Below are 19,333 nucleotides of genomic sequence, written 5' to 3' on the forward strand. Positions count from 1 at the left end.
ACACAACAATTGCGAAATTTTGTTTTTTTCGACTTTAGCGGAACATTGACGAAGTTTGTAATGGAAACACAGCTCATGAAATGGACTGCAGTTTTTGTACCCATCTTTTTGGGAGTACAGTTGGTCGTGATTCGCTGACATAAATCTGAGTTGTTGTCATACAATTTGTCCTTTCATCAATGCCATTGAGTCATACTGTTTGTGGTTGTACTACATATGATCTGAAGTCATTTTTAATTCAAAGTAAATGAATTGAAGGCTTTATTTATTGAGGGAAGACCCTGATATAACTGGAAGGACTATATATCCCGTTTGGCCTGGAAACGCCTCTGGACCCCTAAAGACATGTAGTCATCCCATCATGCAATTTCATGTAACAATGCCTTTTTCTTATAAGCTGAACAAATACAAAAAAGAGGTAAAAACAGACTAAAAAAAACCCACTGGCTGCCACACAGAGAGCTACCTTAGGCTGCTGTTTTATCAGCCTTTCCTGCTGGTTGTCCTGTCATCCAGTAACACGTGTTCACACCTATAGGTACTTCAGGCTGAGAGGTGTCGCATGCTGTCAGGACTAATGTCCTAAACCTTGAAGGTTTGTGTCACTCAGCACTCCAAAAGGATCTTGAGAAAAGAGAAAAATGTAACTGTTTTCTTTATTGCCATGCAACACCCAGAGGTACTTTTATGTATTTCACCCTCTAAATTTAAACTGTAGCATTAGATGAACTAGAACCTCTGATTCTATTTAGCATTTCAAGATGTTTGCACCAATAAAGCAGATTTATCAACTGGTGACCAAAAAGTTTCCTAATATTTAGACCTACTTAACATGATTTGTTTTATTAATTACACCGCACATGCTACGATAAGACAGTGTGACAGCAGCTTTAAGTTTGTGAAAGTTAGTTTATTTCCCCCACATTTTTACATTTATTTCCTTGAACTAAATCGCATCTGAAACTTGCTTGATTCTCCAACCTGGAAAAATGCAAATAGTGTCACAAGGTGTGATTTTTTTTTTTAACAACAAGAAAGAAGATGCAGAGCGTAGCCTCACTGCCTAACAGGAGCGAAGGAGGCGCAGACAGCCAATTACATTAATAATAGATTAACAAGTCGACTCCTTCAGCCCGGCACGGATCAAACGTGCATTTCTTCCCAGCTGTTCCCGGCAAAGTGGTGAGGGAAAGTTTCAGAGGGAATTTTGTAAATCTTAACATTGTGCGCGTGTGTGTGTGTGTGTTTGCGGTGTAATCAGTGCGATGCTGGGGTGGAGATGGAGCGCAGCAGGTTGTGAAGGACCGCTGCGCCCAGAAATAGAGCTTTTTTCTCCTGCTGCTGCTCCAAATCCCACCCCCATGTCTGCTGTACACATCTCTCCGATGAACGCGTTCACTGGCATGCAAGTAAAATATAAGTTTGTGGAGAAACAAATACATCCCTTCCTAATTTCTCTTATAGCAGTCTGTAAATGACTTTCTTCTCGCCACACTTCTGTTTGCTCTTTTTTGTTGTTTCGTTTCATCTGGTTGAATCCCATGGCAGAAAAAAAATGCACAATGCTGTTATGCAAATCTGTCAATTAAACATCCTGTTTTGGGAAGGAGAGAGAGAGAGAGAGCGAGAGGACGAGTGAAAAGAGAGAGGACAAAAGAGCGATAGGGATGCTTTTGAAGGGATGAAAAGCAGAATCCAGAGCCGCCTGTAAAGACGCAGAGAGGCAGACGATGCAGGAGACGTTTTAAGTTTGGCTTTTTCTTTAATGAGTATCTCCCTCTCGCGGTGCCGCCTCTATTATGTTCCCATCTTTTCCTCATACAGGGAGTAAAAAATGGCTCATTTTTACCCCATGGTGAAGATTACAATGCCAACCAACTGCACCACTAACAGGTTGAAGCTTTTCAATCCGACTCAGATTACGTATTCAAAAAACGCTCACCTGGCGACTGCTATATATGCTTAAATGTAAAAAAAGAAAAAAAGAAAAAAAAAAGTGTTTTTGTAATATAAAATCGGGCAAAAGGTGTCATAATGTGAAAAAACCGGTTGATTTTGTTTTGTTAAGAATCTCTTTTTTTGATACGACCAAAATTTGAAGTGCTTATTCCCACAGCATTACAGATCCTCCACCGTGTTTTATGACTATGAGGCGCTTTTTCACATAAACCCATAAAATCCGAAGTTCCTTCACACTCCGATCAAGCTAAACAATACACACATTTACAATAATCTGATTGTATTTGCATCCTATGAAGATTTTTTTCCCAATCTAATCAGCATGGGCATTTTTAAAATGCCAATTATAGAAAAAAAAAAAAAAAAAAGGTAAAAATCAGAAAAATAAGAGCACTATTTTTCATAATGTGAAACTGTCCTACATAACAAGAGAAATGTTTTAATACAAATACCTGAGCTATAGATCAGTTCAGTAGAGTTTGGGGAATAAAACAGAATCTCATTATTTCATAAACATAGTTACATCACAGAGTAAGTTAAAAATAAGCCTAGATAGGCGACACCTTTCTATATAGCTGGTACCCATATGTACCGACCTGCATAGAAAGCTTTTAGAAGCATTGTTCACCTTTAAATGTTTTAAAGAGTAAAGACTAAAAATAAAACCAGAGATGCCCCAAAAGTTGAATTTTACTATTTTCCACTCAGAAACAAACTTCCATACCAACTGCATGCTGTTGCTGGCATTAAACGTAACAAAACGTAACAAATAAGGCCAGAAAAAGATCACGAAACACCAGATTAGCCAGTTTCCAGCTTTAACTTCACACTAAATGTGAGCAATTCCAACTTTTCATGTGATTTTTTTTTTTTTTTTTTTTTGTTTTTCCCTCTCTTTGACTCAGTCTCATGGGATCAGAACTGAAGCATAAAACAGACCCATTTGCAGACGTAGGTCTTGTTGACCCGAGCTGCCATGAGAGGCCTGCTGATGATGATTGGAGGCAATCTGCCTACACGGGGCAACACGGGGCACCGAGTCCCTGGTATAATTATGACACAGTATGAGAGAGGAAGAGCCGCGGAGATTGACTGGGGGCAGAACTATTTATAGCTGCCTGGTAAACTGTCTGTACACGAGTGGATGGCGCTGAAGCAGGGAGGCTGATTGCTGGATGGGTGGTTGAAGAGGAGAGGTCGCAGTCGGTTTATTTACTTGGCCTAGCCGGTGCAGAGGGGGGCTGTGGAGGTTAACTGTTGAGTTACAAGACTGCTGACAATGAAAACTAACTTGTAGGGGCTTTTATGTAGCTTTTTGTAGAAAAATAATGTTAAGGGAGAAGTGATTAATCGAATTGATCGCGATGAATTGATTATTCAAATAATCGTCAACTAATTCAGTAATCGATTAATTGCTATCTTGCTCAAACAGCAAACTCGCATTTTAGACAATAAAATATAAGTTATTAAACATATATATGATTATTTATTTGCATCTCTTAATGTATTTCTAAAACGATATATGAAAAGGCTTCAATGAAAAATTTGCTGAATGTGCCCATTTTTAAATCTGATTATTTGATTAATCGTCAGAACACTCGATTAGTTGTCAGAATTACTTGTTAGTTGCAGCCCTAAATGATGTAATTACAACCAAAGGTGGTCCAGCAAAGTGTTCATACACATTTAGATGCTTTTCAGCTTTTTGTTGGTAAGGAATTAAAACAATCGTGGCTTTGACAGCGCTTGTGAAGTGTGTCATGAAAATCTCAGCAAAAGAAAGGTTACAGTCTTTTTTTTTTTTTTTACCGTTTCTTCAGGTACTACAGCGCCACCATCTTGCAGATGTCGGGGGTGCGTGATGACAGGCTGGCAATCTGGTTGGCAGGGCTCACCACCCTCACCAACTTCCTGTTCACCCTCCTGGGGGTGTGGCTTGTGGAGAGGGTGGGCCGCAGGAAGCTGACTTTGGGCAGCATTATAGGTGAGACACAAAGAGCTGCAGGGAGACCAGCGGTCCCCACCAGGCGAACAAACTAATCCTCATTTCGTTTTTTCAACAGGTACATGTTTGAGTTTAAGTCTGCTGGCCGTAGGTTTTCTCATGTCTGCTCAGCACAGTCCCCCGGTTACTGTCCACCCTCTGGACCCGGTCATGGCTAACTCCACCTGCTCCAAGTACCAGTGAGTAAAAACACAAATCCAGGTCGGATCTGGGTTTCCAACTCACTTCTGCAGTGATCTGGGAGCAGCATTCAGGTCCACATGTCATACATTATCATATGCTGATAATATTTAAGTTGATTTCTGCTTAAAGCTACTTTTCTAACTTCACTGTAGTCTTGAATCCTTTGTGTATGTTAGAAAGCATTAAGTTGGTAAAACAAACGTAACATAAACTGCAGTGTTGACATTCAGCAAATTACAGACTCGGATGTTTCATTTCTTAATTAAAACCCGTGGCGCCTGAGATAACCTTTATCCATTTATAGTATTTGCTAATAAGCGAATGGCTGACCTTCTGGCTGTTTTTGCACGTGTGTCGCCCTCTCGTGATGATTTATTTATTTTGGTCGTGTGAAATAATCATGAGAAGTCAGTTTCTTACGGGAAGTAGATATTGATTATGGCTTTTAAAACCACATTTTGTTTTTTATTTACATGCTGAGGCTTATGATTGTTTAACATGAGAATCTGAAAAGAGCTTTCAGAAAGAAGATTGCCTAAAAAGTTTATGAGTCTAAAAATGTCTCAAAATAATTTGAAATTCCAATTTGCGGAGGAACTTGTTTGGACTTTTATAACCGTTAGAGGTCGAGGCTTTTGAACTTTTTTCACTCTTATTTAATGACAGAAAGATGGTTTGGTGTTTAGCTGGAATTAAATCATCTTTCTTTCTGGAGGTAAATACAAAAATTGATGTAAACATTACTTTTGAAAGAATCAAATTTTTTTTTTTTTTTTTACAAGACGGTACAACATCAAAAAAATCTACCGTAGCATTTAGAACCACACTAGGTTTAGTAGGTTTGCATTTTTATAATTTTCACAATTGTGTTTATTTTCTCTATTTTTTAGGGTCCGGGGAGGCTTTTTTCTTTTTATATGAAGCCAAAATCTATTATTTATTAAATAAAGTTGAATGTTTAGGAGGTTAGTAACTGTCTTAACATCTGAAGTCATGCTCTGGTTGTTGGGTTCACTTCATGGTTTTATACAGCTAATTATTTCTACTGATAACAGAATGCAAGTGGGGGGTTTTCATGCTTTGTCACGTTTCCACTACAAATTTCAATATGTTATGCAGGCACTGCACTAGTCTAACCCCAATTACCAAAATTGAAATGTTTGGGATACTTTCAAAAAGATGTGTGTGTGTGTGTGTGTGTGTGTGTGTGTGTGTGTGTGTGTGTGGCAGAAATGCAAAACTGAGCTTCGCCCGTTCAACCCGCGTTTAGGCAATAGTGGTGTCATCATTTATAAATGTTTAATAGTGAAGTATTTCAACTTTTATTTCCTTATTTTTTTTAAAAACATAACACTTTATTGTAACACTTTATAATTGCTGATAGAGCTTTATATTATTGTAAACCAGAGTTAGAGAGTTACTCGTCAATGTTTGATTATTGATGCTAATGTCACATTCGTTCCACATGGGATTCATTTTTCTTTTCCAAATGCCTACAGTTGGCTTAGCTTGTCTCCATAAGCTACAAAGGGCACCCCCTACCACACACACACACACACACACACACACACACGCAAACACACACACACACACACACACATACTCACACAGCTTCAGTGTTTCTTCGTGTGAGACAGAGATCTGATGCCAATTTACTCTCACTAACAAAGAGAGAAGACAAAACACTCATTCTGATGAAAAACAACGGCTAATGGACTCACTGACCAGAACCAACTCCCTGTAATTCCACTACCCTCAACAAACACACGCATACACACACGCACGCACACACACACACACACACACACACATACACATACAAAAAGACAAGAGTAATTTGAAGAGTGCTTTTACCACTCTGTGTTCCCACACATGCTTTCAGCGACCACTAGTTTCAGGACCATCACTGCCTGCTTTTCTCTGTTATCATCTGAAGTTCATCTACTTTATTACCTCAGTAGTGTGAAAAGCTATTTGTACACTTAAATGTTTCTTCTATTTTTATTTTTTTTTGTCAGAGTAAATATCTTATGTTATATGTAAATATCAAAGTTTAATATTAATTAAACACAATTTTTGTGAAGAGGTAACTACAAACACTGTTGGAACAAGCTAAAAGATAGTTGATAGTAACACAAGGAAATTAGGGATGCAAATAATTACAATAAATTGTCCATTTGTGGTTTATTAGATTAAGAGAGTCGACCCTCTTCATATAAGACAAAACTGAGATTTTTAAGAAAGTGGCCGCTTATCAGTTAATTGTTAGTCAATTGATAATCTTAGATTAACTCATTAAACTTGCTTCCCTAAAAGAAACTTAAGAACAAATGAGAAACAAAGTCATTTGTCTTCAATAGAGTTGTGGGTTTTGATATTGGCAGTTGCCCAGGGCGGTATCAGTAATGGATAGGGTGCCCAATACCTAGAAAATAAATAAAATATATCTTATCTGTCAGTGGTCCTTTGAATAAGTTTATAACTGTTAGCCTGTGCAATGGGGTAAGTTTCCCTTAGCTGTACTGAAAGACTACACTACCAGCTTTCTGCTTGCATTTTAATTGGTTGGAGTGCGACAGGAGGAGGGGCTTGGCCAGGGCACCATTCCCTGCTTTGGTGCATCACTTTGCTTATGTGTGCATTTCCTCCTGTCTGGTGTGCAGAATGTGCGAGCCATGCATGCTGGACCCTCGCTGTGGTTTCTGTTACCGTGAGAACGGCTCGACTCTCCTGGCCTCCTCCTGCGTGCCGGTCAATAAGGCCACCACCGAACGAGGGGCGTGGGGCAGGTGAGTCGCGGCGTGAGTCCCGGCATGCTCACGGGACGTACCGGATCGCAGGGCGAGGCGCATCCCCTCCAGATCCCGCATTCTGCTGACCAGAAAACCAAAAGGAATGTGTCTCCCTCTTTCAGATGTTCAAACTCTACCCTCATGAGAGATCAGACCTACTGGGCCTATAACTACTGTCCCACCTCATTTTCTTGGCTGGTTTTGTTGGGGCTGGTGCTCTACCTGGCTGCTTTTGCTCCAGGTAAGAAGATGAAACTGTTCATTCAGACAGATTTGAGGGAGATTATTCATCTAGAATCCGTTATGCACTGTTTTTTCGTTTTATATGTGTCCTTGTATCAATCTTAAATCTGAAAAATTAACAAATTTACCTAAGGACTTTATTTACCTTTTACTATTTGGTGTTATCTGCAATCTGAATTAATTCCCTGTAGTCTAGTACTTTAAATGCAAAAGTTTCTGTTTCACTTTAAAGCAGTTAATAGTCTATTAGAAAACAGTTCAGTAGGGTTAGAGAGGACAAAGAGACACAAGCACTTCATTTCTTTTAGGTTTTGAGCAATTGAGATGCCAAACTTTATTTATATGATACATTTAAACAAATCAGGTTAGACTCATATTTTCAGCTTCCATCTTTATTTTTTTCCAATTTCTTCATCTGTTTAAATCTACAGGCATCAAATTAAAATGTATTTCGTTTCATTGAGATTAAAATCTCTTTTCTTTTTAAGGTAGATATGGCTAAAATAAATTCTTTTAAGTTCCAACAAATAAAATAAACACAAAGGTAACAACCTACAAACCCCACATCAAATTGGAAAATCAGAAAATGTACATACAGTAACAATATTTCAGTCATTTACGGCGTTCTTCTACTTTTGTCTTCTTGTCGCACTGAAATGGTTTAGACCACTAAACTAATTTTAATCAAATAAAAAAAATCCCTTACATAGCACGTGACCGACATCATGAAGTAGGCTATAAAGATGCCACTACAAAACCCTTTGTCAAAAAGGTGGCAAATCCAGTTTTTATCATTTGAAAACTATATTGTGCATTTACTCGGTTTAATTTGTTTGATATTAAAAATGTGTTTGATTTGAAAAACTTTCAAGTGTGACAAAAGAGAAACAAAAAAGACATTCCTAAAGCTGTAAAAACAAGCCTGGTAGAGTACTTTAAGAGTAGATCACGATAATCCAAAAATGCAACAAAAAGTTGTGGAAACCATGCTTCATCACGTTTACTTATTTCAGTCCCTTAAACAGGTTCAATGTTTATTTTAGAACACTATTCTTTGCTACAAACTCTGCGTTTCAATCTAACATCAACTGAACAACATCAAAGACAGACTGGGGTCAAAGTTTTGAAGTATTGATGGAGATGAACAAAAGATCATTTTGCATGAAGATTGAATGCAACATTCGATAAACTATCCCACAGACCACAGGACAGTTCGGTCAGTCATGTTCGAGGCGTTTATTGGGCGTTGGAAAACTCAATCAGTCGCTGTTGTAGATGAACAACTTTCGAATCCAGGCTATTTTCTGGAGAATACTCTGTAAAATCAAGCTGTTAAACTGACATCAAAATCAACCATTAAATTAAAACACTTCAAAAACTACTGGGTATTAACAATACACCACTATGTCATCTGCATAGAGCTTGATCGCAGCATTTGATAAATGATCCAAAAGATTAAGATTGCCGTTGCATTTTGTTGGTCTTTAGAAAACTCAAGTTGAATGTTCAAGTGAATAACTTGCTAGTTGTGATAGATAGTCTTCGGACAAGATCACTTAAAAATCAAAGCAGTTAATTAAGAAATCTCTTTCCTCAAAAAATGTTCTGACTCCATAACACTAAGCGCACCTGTCGAGACTGACGGTTAATTTCTCTCTACCAGGCATGGGACCAATGCCATGGACCATTAACTCAGAGATCTATCCCTTATGGGCGAGGAGCACAGGGAACGCCTGCGCTGCTGGAGTCAACTGGACCTTCAACATCTTGGTGTCTTTCACCTTCCTCCATTTGGCTCAGTACCTCACCTACTATGGTCAGTATTTTTATGTCGTTGATGTCTGCCATTTCCAGTTTCACACGTAAAGCAAGATCTTCTAGACCTCTTGAGTCAAAACCATTTTAAAAGGAAAGAATTGATACCTAGCAAGGTTGTTTGTTGTTTCTCCTCAGACAGACAGAGGCTGCCCTTTAGTGACGGTAGAAAATCAATCAATCAAAGGTGATGATTGAGACTTCCTGGGCAAATGATCGATTTAACCTGTTGTTAACCCATTCGCCTAGGTGGAAAAACAAAAAAAAGCTCGACGTTGACCCAGAGGTGGTATTTAACATACAATTATCCATAACTGTAAGAAATACGGCGATTTGCTTCGACATGGAGGAAATGGAGATCAGAGGAGCTAGGATATCTCATTAAACCTTTGGCATTTTATGTATGAATTCCTATTACCAGATGCGTTTTGTAGTTCTCCGTGTTATATTAACCCTGCTGTAATGAAAGTCTGACAGGAACCTGTTACTTCAAATCATATCCTCGCTGGCAGTCTGACAGCAATATTTCAGCGTGGTAAAACTTTCTTCTTTTTTTTTTTCTCAACAGATTGTACTTTAATCTTCTGTTGAAGTGTGTAGGCGATTAACATCCTGTAATAACTGCTTCTTGGATCTGCTGTCACAACTAGTGATTCTTTTACGAGGGTTCCTACACATCCTTTGCATGTTGGAATTTCCTACTTTTTCAGATTAAAAATGACAAAATTAGCAATTTTTAAAAGATTACAAAAAAAAAGACCACAAATGATACAGTGCTTTACCCCATGAAAACATAATACACTAATCAACATTTTGTCAAATGCCATCTTCAGAAGCATCAAGCAAATATACATCAAATACACTGATCGATTTTCCAATTATTATTCTTCAAAGGCAACTCTAAACAGGTGGGTTTTAGCCTTGATTTAAAGGAACTCATTGTTTCTGCAGTTTTTCAGTTTTCTAGAAGTTTGTCCCAGATTAATAGAAGCATAAAAAACATCTACTGGAAAATGCTTAAAATACAGACAATATAGGACTGCTTTCCAGATGGTGAATGAGAACAAGAACATTTATAGAACAAACACTTTAAAGAAAAGTCTGAAATGTTGAAGCGTTGAGTTTCTTACCACCGGCTTTTTGTTTACCCCAGGAGCTTTTTTCCTGTACTCCAGCATGGCCCTGCTGGGTTTCTTCTTCATCTATGGCTGCCTGCCAGAAACCAAAGCGCGGCGCCTGGAGGAGATCGAGGCGTTGTTTGAAAACCAGCTCTGCTCATGCGGTGCCTCTGACTCAGACGAGGGGCGGCAGGTCGAGTACATCCGCGTCAAAGGCTCCAATTACCATCTGTCGGACAACGACGCGTCGGACGTGGACTAGGAGCGTGTCGTTGACCCCGCTCCGGGTCTTTTGGCAATCTCCGTAACACGCAAAAGCGATCTGGTCTGTAATATTCATTAACACTCATTTTGTGATCCGTGGAGCCAAACAGACCTTGATCAGGAAGCGAGACAGTTTCCCCGCAAACTGAATGCAGAATATTCCGGTACAGCTTTGTTCCTGTTTAAAAAAGAAAAGAAAAAAAAAAAAAAGAGGTGCGGTACACTTGTCGTTTGGATACCAGGTTTGTGCATCCACATCACCTTAGCTGACCTGAGAGCTGTTGTCGTGACTTGTTGTATCTCCGTAGTGCCGTTATGCCTTTCAGTATGAGATACGTTTCAGGTTAGTGTTCCGGCTTGTAGCATCGCGCGGTAATGTTAGCTCCCCCTAGATGAGATTTCCCCCCTCCCTCCTACACCTTCCAAGTTTGTGGATGGTCTTGACCTTCTAATGAAAAACAATCAACAGACATGCACAATTTTACACCTGAGCAAACTCGTACTGTTAGTGCTTGACTAACAAAAGCCCCAGTTGGGAGCACTGGAAGGATTATACGTTTTGTTGCTGAAGTTTTCATCCTGTGGCTTTCACGGTTGTTTTGATTTTAGGTTTTTAAGTTTCTCATCTATAAGAAAATGCAGCTTTTTAGCACAATGCCAAGAGTCTAACCCTACTGCCACAAGATGTGCCAATAAATCCCCTCATAAACCACTGCTCAGAGGAACTGCTTACTGGACGCATTGTAAATGTATGACATTCTGATGAAGGAGTCAAGTAAAACTCTCATTAGTGCCTGTGTAATGTGCCTAATGCCCATTTTTGTTGCATTTCCCGCATGTCTAAATGGCTCCTTCAAGTTCTAATGTTTTTTTTTTGTCTTCCTTCATAGCCTTATGTACAAACTAGAGGAGACTTTGGTTTCAGTCTGGCTTTAATGTAATTTAGCGATGTTTTGTAACAACCGATGTGTAGTTGCTGCGTGACTCCACCAAGGTCCCTGTGTAGCAAAAATCGTTGAAGTAAAAAAGAACAAAGCTGTTACAATAACATGTAAATAAAGTAAATATGCTGCAACAGTGCCCAAATAAACATGGATCCAGGATAATTCATGTCTTTATCCATAAAAATGTATCTCAGTTTAAATAAACCATGAACTCCCAAGCTACATCGATTATTAAGATACATTTTTAATTTATTGTCAAAGTGACACCAGCATGCATTTAGAACTGGGAGACTAGTATAAAAGCAAGTGGTATTGTCAACCTGTTTCTGAGGAAAAACAATATTACAAAGCAGGAGAGCAGCGCCCTCATGTGGAGAAATCGGCAAATGTCTACGTATGACAAAAAATGTGATTTAAGGACATTCATTCAGCTGTCGGCATAAAAGCAGACACTCTTTCCTGCGGCCAGTTTAGACTCATTTAACCTCACAGTTTGCGTCATGCTGAGTTTGATGTGAGCAGAAAGGTGCCACCTCTCATTTTATTGTAAAAAACTTGCACAGGCTAAATATTGCTGAAAGGTTATAAAGTGCCTTGCACAAGCGTTCATGACCCTTCAACTCTCCCACATTTTCTCACATCACAACCACAAGTTTTTATGTTTTTTTTTATTGGGATTTTATGTATTTATATGCATTTATTTGAGGTTTTTATTCATTTTTGAAAGTGAACTTTTGTAGCCCCAAAGACATTTTCTTTTTCAGTATTTCCCTGTACATAGCTATGGGCATCCATCTATTTTACTTTGAGAAAACAACAGAATGATGCTGCCACCACAATGTTTAATAGGTAGGTTCAGTGTTAGTTTCAGCATCTTGTAAGAAGGACAAACAGATTAACTATTCCCTTCTTCTTTCTTTCTTTTAGATTCGCCAGCCTGAGTAGTTTACCTCTGCAGCTCCTCCAGAGTTACATTAGGTCTCTTGGCTTCTTTACTGATAAATGCCCATCATGGCTACATTATTTCATTTAGGGGAATAAGAGTAAATGCGGTTAAATACCTTGGACACCAAAGTTTTTAGTTTATTGATTAAAAAGTCATACCTGCATTCATTTATTTCCCAACTATGCACTGCTTTGCATTAATCTTCCTTAACATCCCAATAAAATACATATAAATTTGTTGTAATCTGAGAAAATGAGAGAAAAAGAAGATCAAGGGGTATGAATACTTGTCCAAGGCATAGATTATAGTTACTATAAATGTCAGCTTTAAAGATATTTGTATGCTTTTTAAAAATATCACCACTGATTATGTTGAGTGTGTGTGTGAGTTGTAGTAACAGACCAAGAACATACAGAACTACTGAGTCATTCGTTGTGAAATGTGCTGCGTGTTTCTCACTGACGGAAACAAACCTGCACCCAGTTTTCAAAGTAATCCAACTGCATACGTAAGGAAAATGCAATTCTTTTAATTTTTCATCTGGTAAAGCTGTCTTAAAACTACGCAAAAGTAATTTTGTACATATCGTACTACGGAAGACGTGTTGACACAATATTCAAAGTGATCGTGTGCCTCTCATCTGATGTACATCTTGTCAAAGATTCTGTGATGTTTCGCTCTCCACATCCAGTTGTGTTAACACTCCTCTGCGGCAGACAGGCCATGTGACGTGTACTTATGGTAAAATGTTTCCATTTTTTTATTATTATTATTTTTATTTTATGTGAACTACTTATATGTTTCTATCTTAATTAAAACACAAGTTTAAAAAAAAATCTCTGTATAGTATATTTGACAATTGTTCAAGATGTAAATGTTTTGCTAGAGTTTATATTATATAAAGATGAATATCTACATGAAATCTAATGTATATGAAGAAAGAAATAAACTCAAGAGTCTAAAGTAATGCTTAAAGGCTTCTTGTTTCATTACACAACAACATAACCAACAGACTATTTTAATTAAACACTAGAAAACATTAAACACAAAGGTATAATAAATATATTACTTTTGCTTATGTGTCCACCATCCTTTGTTTACTTCTGCCTCAGCAGAAGCAAAACGTCGGCTATTTCTCGAAGCGTCTCCACCTCCTCCGACAGTGTGTGACCCCTGACCTCTTCTCTTCCTTCGTCTGACTCCTCCTTCACCAGGTTCTCCCTGTCTGGCCCTGTCTGCTCGCTCTCGTCTCCATTTTCCTCTCCTGTGTGAGAAACACGAGAGCAGCGTGGTTTTATAGCTAACTGGCACAACTTCCATATTAAACATTCTCAGCTGAAACCAGGGGTGTCGCTAGGTTCAAAGGATAAAGAGGGGCTTAGTCCCCAGTAGATACACAGGGTGTGAGCAAACGTAGCAGATAGTATCACATTTCTCAAACAGCAACAATTTATCCAAAGTTATGATTATAAAATTTCTTTTTTTTTTCTTCAAAATGTCATGTATTATTTGCGGCTCTAAATGTGTTTTATTTAGCTGGTCTGAGAGCCAAAATGGCTCTTTGGATTGTAAAAGATGGACATCCCTGTTATAGACTCAAGGGGGCCAGATAACAATTATGAGCTGAAATAATATCTTATCAGTCAAACCAAAGTAGTTTACGTCTGTAAAGTGCCGAATTAGATCAATGTGAAAAGATGTTCAACATTATTTCACTTTAAGAAATACTCGTTGAAAACAGAGGCAGCTATTTGTTGAGATTTTAAAGGGGCCATATTGTGTGTCTTCCAGGCATATTTTATACCAACTATAGTGCCATGTTATAGCAAATACCTCCTGTTGTTATAAAAATGTTATATATATCAAATATGACTTAGAAGAAAATTGACTTTGTAATTTAACGCCTTGAAATTGGGTCTCTGTCTCTTTAAAAATTCCTGCTCTTTCTGAAACTCCACCTTCAGGAAGTCATCACAACATGGCTCCTCTATTAATCCTTTAGTGAATGGTTTCAGGAACATTAGGAACATTTTTACCAACGTTTTACTGAGAAGGAGCTCCTATAATGAGCTCAGCAGTTGCACGGTTCCACCAGGTGTTTGCTAAATTCTGCTGGCTAGTCTGAAGGAGCACAGTAAAGGAGGTATGAGGAGGAAGCTCAGAAAATGCAGCTCTAAGGAGGACCTACGCCTTGAAGCCGACGCTAGTTCCACCCAGGGTGTTTTGGACAACTGAATGGTTGCCACGGGAGATTAAAGGATTTCTCAAAAAAGCACTCCAGGCATGTTTTTGATGAGGTAATAGCCTTAACAGTTTGTTAAAGGGTCTTATCAATAGATTCTGCCCTTTGAGGACATTCATGGTCTTGATGTGGCCAAAAATGAAAATGACTTTGACGCCCTTGTTGTAAGTCATACCTTTTGGCCTCCAAACACCAAGCAAGGGGTTGATGGGTTCCTGCAGGATTCTCTCTGAAGGAACAATGTTGAAAACCCTGCCTCCTGAACCCGTCCTCGATTCCTTCCTGCTCCAAGGAGTTGCTCCTTTACTCGCTGAGCCTTGTGATGGTGCTCTGAGTGTCTGTGTCTCCATGTCAGTCTCCCTCTCATTCACTGGAAACTGTCGCGATGCGTCAACAGCTGGTCGACACAAAGCTCTGACTTTGGTCTCGTCATTTGCATCGAAGCTGCACTGAGTCGAAACATCACACGTGCCAGCTGTGCCGGAGCACACAGTCTGAGTCGCTGCGTCTCGACTCTCGGCTTTCTTACATCTACACACTTTGGAGTTATGAGTTGACGGGGGAGTCACGGAGCTCACTGACAGCTGGCATCCAGAGGCTTTATTATCTGTGCTGGCCTCATTCGGCTTCATGTTCTGGCTGTCTCCAACATTCACACTGGATCTCGTTAACGGGGTGAGAGGCCTCGGTTGGGAAAGGACTGTAATTCTCTGTGAGGCTGATTTCAGATTGTCAGAGCAAGCTTCATCCAAATAAAAACCAGACTCATGGCCACATGACTCACAGCAAGATTCATCCTACAGAGGAAATAAAGGTCAGAGATAATATTAGGCTGTTTGCGATGCATTACAAAATAAAAGCTTTTAACTATGACTTTGTTCATCCTTTCTTTCACTGAAAAGAAAGGATGTCAGATGTTCAGTAGAATCCCTTAAACAGGTTTGACCAACTAAGATTTAAGACTTTTTAAGACCCTTTTAAGATGATTATGAATAGAATTTAAGATCTATTTCTTCACAGAAATGTACAGAATTCGTCCAGCCAATTGGCGATAAATTTGCAATCCAAGATTAAATAGTCTTGCCAAGACCAAATTTAAGACCCGCTATTAACATATTTAAGACCTACTTACTTTTATAAAATAAATGTTATACATTCTAAGGCCTTAACTTTAGATACATGAAATTAATACTTTTTAAGGATGTGCGGAGACCTTGTTTACGTAGTTTTGAATAAGGAGTGAATTTCCATCAGTACTGACAGAGTGTCTGCAGAGCAAACCATGACATTAAGTCACATCATTACTGTCATTTGAATAGCACTTGCCCAAAAATAATTTTGCAATGGGACTTTTGTGTGTTATATATGGTATGTCAAAGCTGAAATGGTCATGGCAATTTTTATAAATTTTGTTTATCAAACCTTTCCATTATGGAATACAATTGAATTGGTTACTGCTAAGTCAAAAACTAGAACTTTATATGATTTTTTTAATAATAAAAGATAATGACAAGGACTTAAGTCCAACTTTGGATATATATTTAAAAATGGTCATCTGTCTTCCTACCCATTCTACCTGACTCAATTTAAGCACGTTTTGGTTTATTTTATTTGTTGCTTTCGGAACAAATGACGTGCTTCTATACTGATAGCAATTCAGGAAACTGGCAAGGTTTTACAAATACAAATTAACTTACATCATCGGAGTCTGAACTGAGGTAACCTGCTCTGCATGAGCAACTTGGCAAATATTCAAAGGTTTTCAAAAGCCCAGCATTCTCTCCAAGACATGCTGTGGGTTTTAAACAGACAGCTATTCAGTTTAGGGGGACTTTTTTTTTCTACTTACCAGCATACACACACTGACTGAGCTGCTTACTTGGAGACATTTAACAAACTTACTGGAATTTCTGTGAGTGCCGTTGGAGAGCTGAGAAAGAAACAGAATATTTGGTACTGTAACCTTTGCATATGCTCCCATCTGAGTAAAATAACAGGAATTGTTTTTTGAAGAAGACATGATTCAACTGCATCAAAATATCACTTTTAGTGTTTTATCTTCTGTTCGTTAAACAATAGAATTGCAGCTACAGATTCCAACACTAGGTGGCGACAAATGATTAAACTTCGAGGTCTTACCTCCATTCCAACAGCCTGAGGACTGGGTACAGTTCTATCATCAAAAAGGAAGAGATCACACATTAAAAAGTGATCCTAGACAGAGCTTGTATCATTTGAACTAACACTTACTGAGGGGATGAAAGCCTCACTGATGATTCCTTCCTGAGATATATCTTTGAGCATCCATTCCCAAAGAGCGCACCTGAAATCAAACATAAAAAAAAATACTAAAGTAAAGCAGTTAAAATGTTCACATTGAGGTTTTTAGGAGTATTCACTTTCTGTTCCATGCGTATTATCATTAAACATTGTGAAGATGTTCTCTTCAAACAGATGGATAGGCTCTGATTGGCTTATTGGAAAGTCCAGCGTGGGCTGGTTGGTCTCCAGTTGGTCCAGACAAAAGGGACCGGAATGACCTCCATGACCTCCTGCTTCAGTTTTACTGTAATCAAACATGAAGTCAAGGGAGGCGGGGTTAAGAGAAGAGTATAACTCCATATCAAAAATGAACATCTCCAAATTGTATTTCTTTCCTCACTCTGGTTTTGGACTTCTAAATAGGACGTGGGATGGCGTGGGGGTCTCCAGCTGGAAAGAGGGTGGGTTGGATCTGACAGACCAGGAGATGGGATTGGTCATACCTCTGGGCTGGGAGAAGGGCTGAAACTAAAAAAAAAAAAAGAAGTTGTTTTTTTTCTCTTCTAAGTTACTGGTAATACAACACATCACAAAGCCTGTTAAAATGATCATTTTCAGTTTCCTTGACAAGACAGAAATCTGTATGTGTGCAATATTCATAACTACCTCAGCTTGCTGCAGCGCTGATGTGTCCCAAGGTGGTGGAGAATAGTGGGGAAGAGGCTGTGACAGAGTGAGACTTTGTTTCTGCTCATTCGTCTGCAGCGGGAATAATCCTGGAGGCACCAGCCTTAATTAGTTATTACACTGAGCAAGTGCATTCTTGTGTGAAAATGCACTGGGCATATCGTATTTTACGGCTGTTTCATTTGGTCAAACCTCGGCCTGAAGCGAACGATGTGGAAGGGGAAGTGTGTGGAAGGTAGTCGGACGCGCTGTTGTCCGAGAACCCTGACTCCAGGACTGGTGATAACTTAGAAAATGAAGGTTAATTGATTCTCATCACTTACGTTTGTTTAAAAAAAAAATTTGCAGAATTTATCAAATGTACAAAAAGGAATGACTAACCCGTCCATTCGTGATCCTCTGCGAACTCTTTATTTTTCTGATTTCTTGAAAACTAGACACCATTGAAAAAGATGCAATAAGTAGAATGCTTTGTTCTGTATTTAGCTATTTGGTGTGGATTTCACCTGAACTGAGCCGGGCTATCAGCAAGGCTGAGGTTTGATGGAGAGCACGGGCTCATTGGGAGAACCAAGGGCTCGTTTCTCCAAGGTTTGGCTCCTTTAGACCTGCCAAAGACTGCAACTTTTGGAGGTTCTTAAAAAAACAACAACATTTATTTCATTTAGAAATGTTTCCAGTTCTAAATAATATAGAAATACAGTTGCATAAAATTTTAGACCTTTCGAATACACAAAATACCTACAGTGGACTTGGTCATACTGGGCCCTGTAACAACAGTGACCTATAATTCATTTGACTGATGTTGTTTATCAGGCGTGTCAAACTCCAGTCCTCATGTGCCGATGTCCTGCAGTTTTTAGATGTGGCACAGGTACAAAACACTGGAATGAAATAGCTTAATTACCTCCTTCTTGTGAAGAGGCCTGCTAATGACCTAATTATTCTATTCAGCTGTGGTGCAGCAGAGGCACATCTAAAAGTTGCAGGGCAGTGGCCCTCCAGGAGTTTGATATCTGTTTTTTAGCTAAAGAGGCAAACACTAGCTTGGGTAGGGTGTCAAAACTTTTTCTTCAGTTATAGTACACATTTTCTACTGATGATTTAAGTAGTAAAACAATCATATAATTGCTCTTGCAATTAAATTACTTTGCTTTCCATGGATATCTTAAAATAGTTCAAGATACGTGCAATTCTTGATAAAGAACCGAATATTTAATGTGTTGTTTTTTTTTTAACACTGACTGTATTTTGACAGTGACAGTGATAACCTGGCTCTTTACCTTGATTTGTTTTTTTGGAAGCTATCTGGTTGACAACAAACAAGGTCAAAAGGTCCGTGCTCCCGGAGCATTTGTCCCCAGCTGAGGAGCCGGGTGGAATCACGCCCAGCGTCTTTAGTTTTTGCTGCAGTTTTCTCTTTGCAAAAAACTCCTTTGACAAACAAAATGAAAGGCGACAAAACTTTACACGGGCCATGTGCTCGTCGACATTCACCGCAATTACGTAAACCCATAGAAATTTAAAGTAGCAGACTCACCCTTTGCTTTTTTGTATCATTCTTCATCACTAACCGGTTCCTAAAATGTTAGCATAACAACCGTTGGTTCGTTAGCTCAACGTTATTCTACGAGGGGATTTGTTCTCTCTCGACTCTTACCTGGAGCCTCCAACCCAATTCATTTTTATTGGTTGTAAGTAAGTAGTTTTCAATATTATAACTAAATATTAATATTCAGTATTAATCTGAAACTGAAACTCACTTTGCTAGTAAGCTTGCTAACGATACCTAAATCTGAGAAAGTGGTAGCAGTATTGCACGCGCTGCACAGGAATCTTCTTCTACCGCCTTTGGTTTAAAAATAGCGACTTA

The 19,333-nt window shown here is 38.8% G+C and overlaps 2 protein-coding genes across 5 annotated transcripts; one reads left to right on the forward strand and one right to left on the reverse strand.

The window, feature by feature from the left end:
* The first annotated feature begins 3,713 nt into the window (after positions 1 to 3,713).
* LOC106934961 (proton myo-inositol cotransporter-like) lies at positions 3,714 to 11,666 on the forward strand. Its single transcript, XM_015015151.1, has 6 exons — positions 3,714 to 3,943; positions 4,023 to 4,143; positions 6,811 to 6,936; positions 7,062 to 7,180; positions 8,846 to 8,998; positions 10,151 to 11,666. The coding sequence occupies exons 1-6, from the start codon at positions 3,805 to 3,807 to the stop codon at positions 10,375 to 10,377; spliced, it is 885 nt and encodes a 294-aa protein (XP_014870637.1). The 5' UTR covers positions 3,714 to 3,804; the 3' UTR covers positions 10,378 to 11,666.
* Positions 11,667 to 13,233: 1,567 nt separating this feature from the next.
* On the reverse strand, positions 13,234 to 19,246 carry redic1 (regulator of DNA class I crossover intermediates 1). 4 transcript variants are annotated; one of them, XM_015015147.1, is made up of 15 exons: positions 19,121 to 19,246; positions 19,001 to 19,040; positions 18,744 to 18,894; positions 17,967 to 18,096; positions 17,842 to 17,893; positions 17,653 to 17,746; positions 17,440 to 17,549; positions 17,174 to 17,301; positions 16,911 to 17,077; positions 16,762 to 16,834; positions 16,651 to 16,684; positions 16,414 to 16,441; positions 16,209 to 16,303; positions 14,687 to 15,308; positions 13,234 to 13,533 (listed from the first exon to the last, which is right to left on the reverse strand). In XM_015015147.1, exons 1-15 carry the CDS (start codon positions 19,141 to 19,143, stop codon positions 13,367 to 13,369), a joined length of 1,914 nt encoding a protein of 637 aa, XP_014870633.1. In that variant the 5' UTR covers positions 19,144 to 19,246; the 3' UTR covers positions 13,234 to 13,366. The 4 variants fall into 4 exon arrangements, with proteins under 4 accessions (XP_014870633.1, XP_014870634.1, XP_014870635.1 ...); XM_015015148.1 differs by lacking the exon at positions 16,209 to 16,303 and having other exon boundaries at positions 16,361 to 16,441; XM_015015149.1 differs by lacking the exons at positions 16,209 to 16,303; positions 16,414 to 16,441.
* Between the last annotated feature and the right edge of the window lie 87 nt (positions 19,247 to 19,333).

The sequence above is a fragment of the Poecilia latipinna genome, unplaced genomic scaffold (genome assembly GCF_001443285.1).
Source record: "Poecilia latipinna isolate Pla-1442-1.1 unplaced genomic scaffold, P_latipinna-1.0 Scaffold1887, whole genome shotgun sequence".
Taxonomy (NCBI): domain Eukaryota; kingdom Metazoa; phylum Chordata; class Actinopteri; order Cyprinodontiformes; family Poeciliidae; genus Poecilia; species Poecilia latipinna.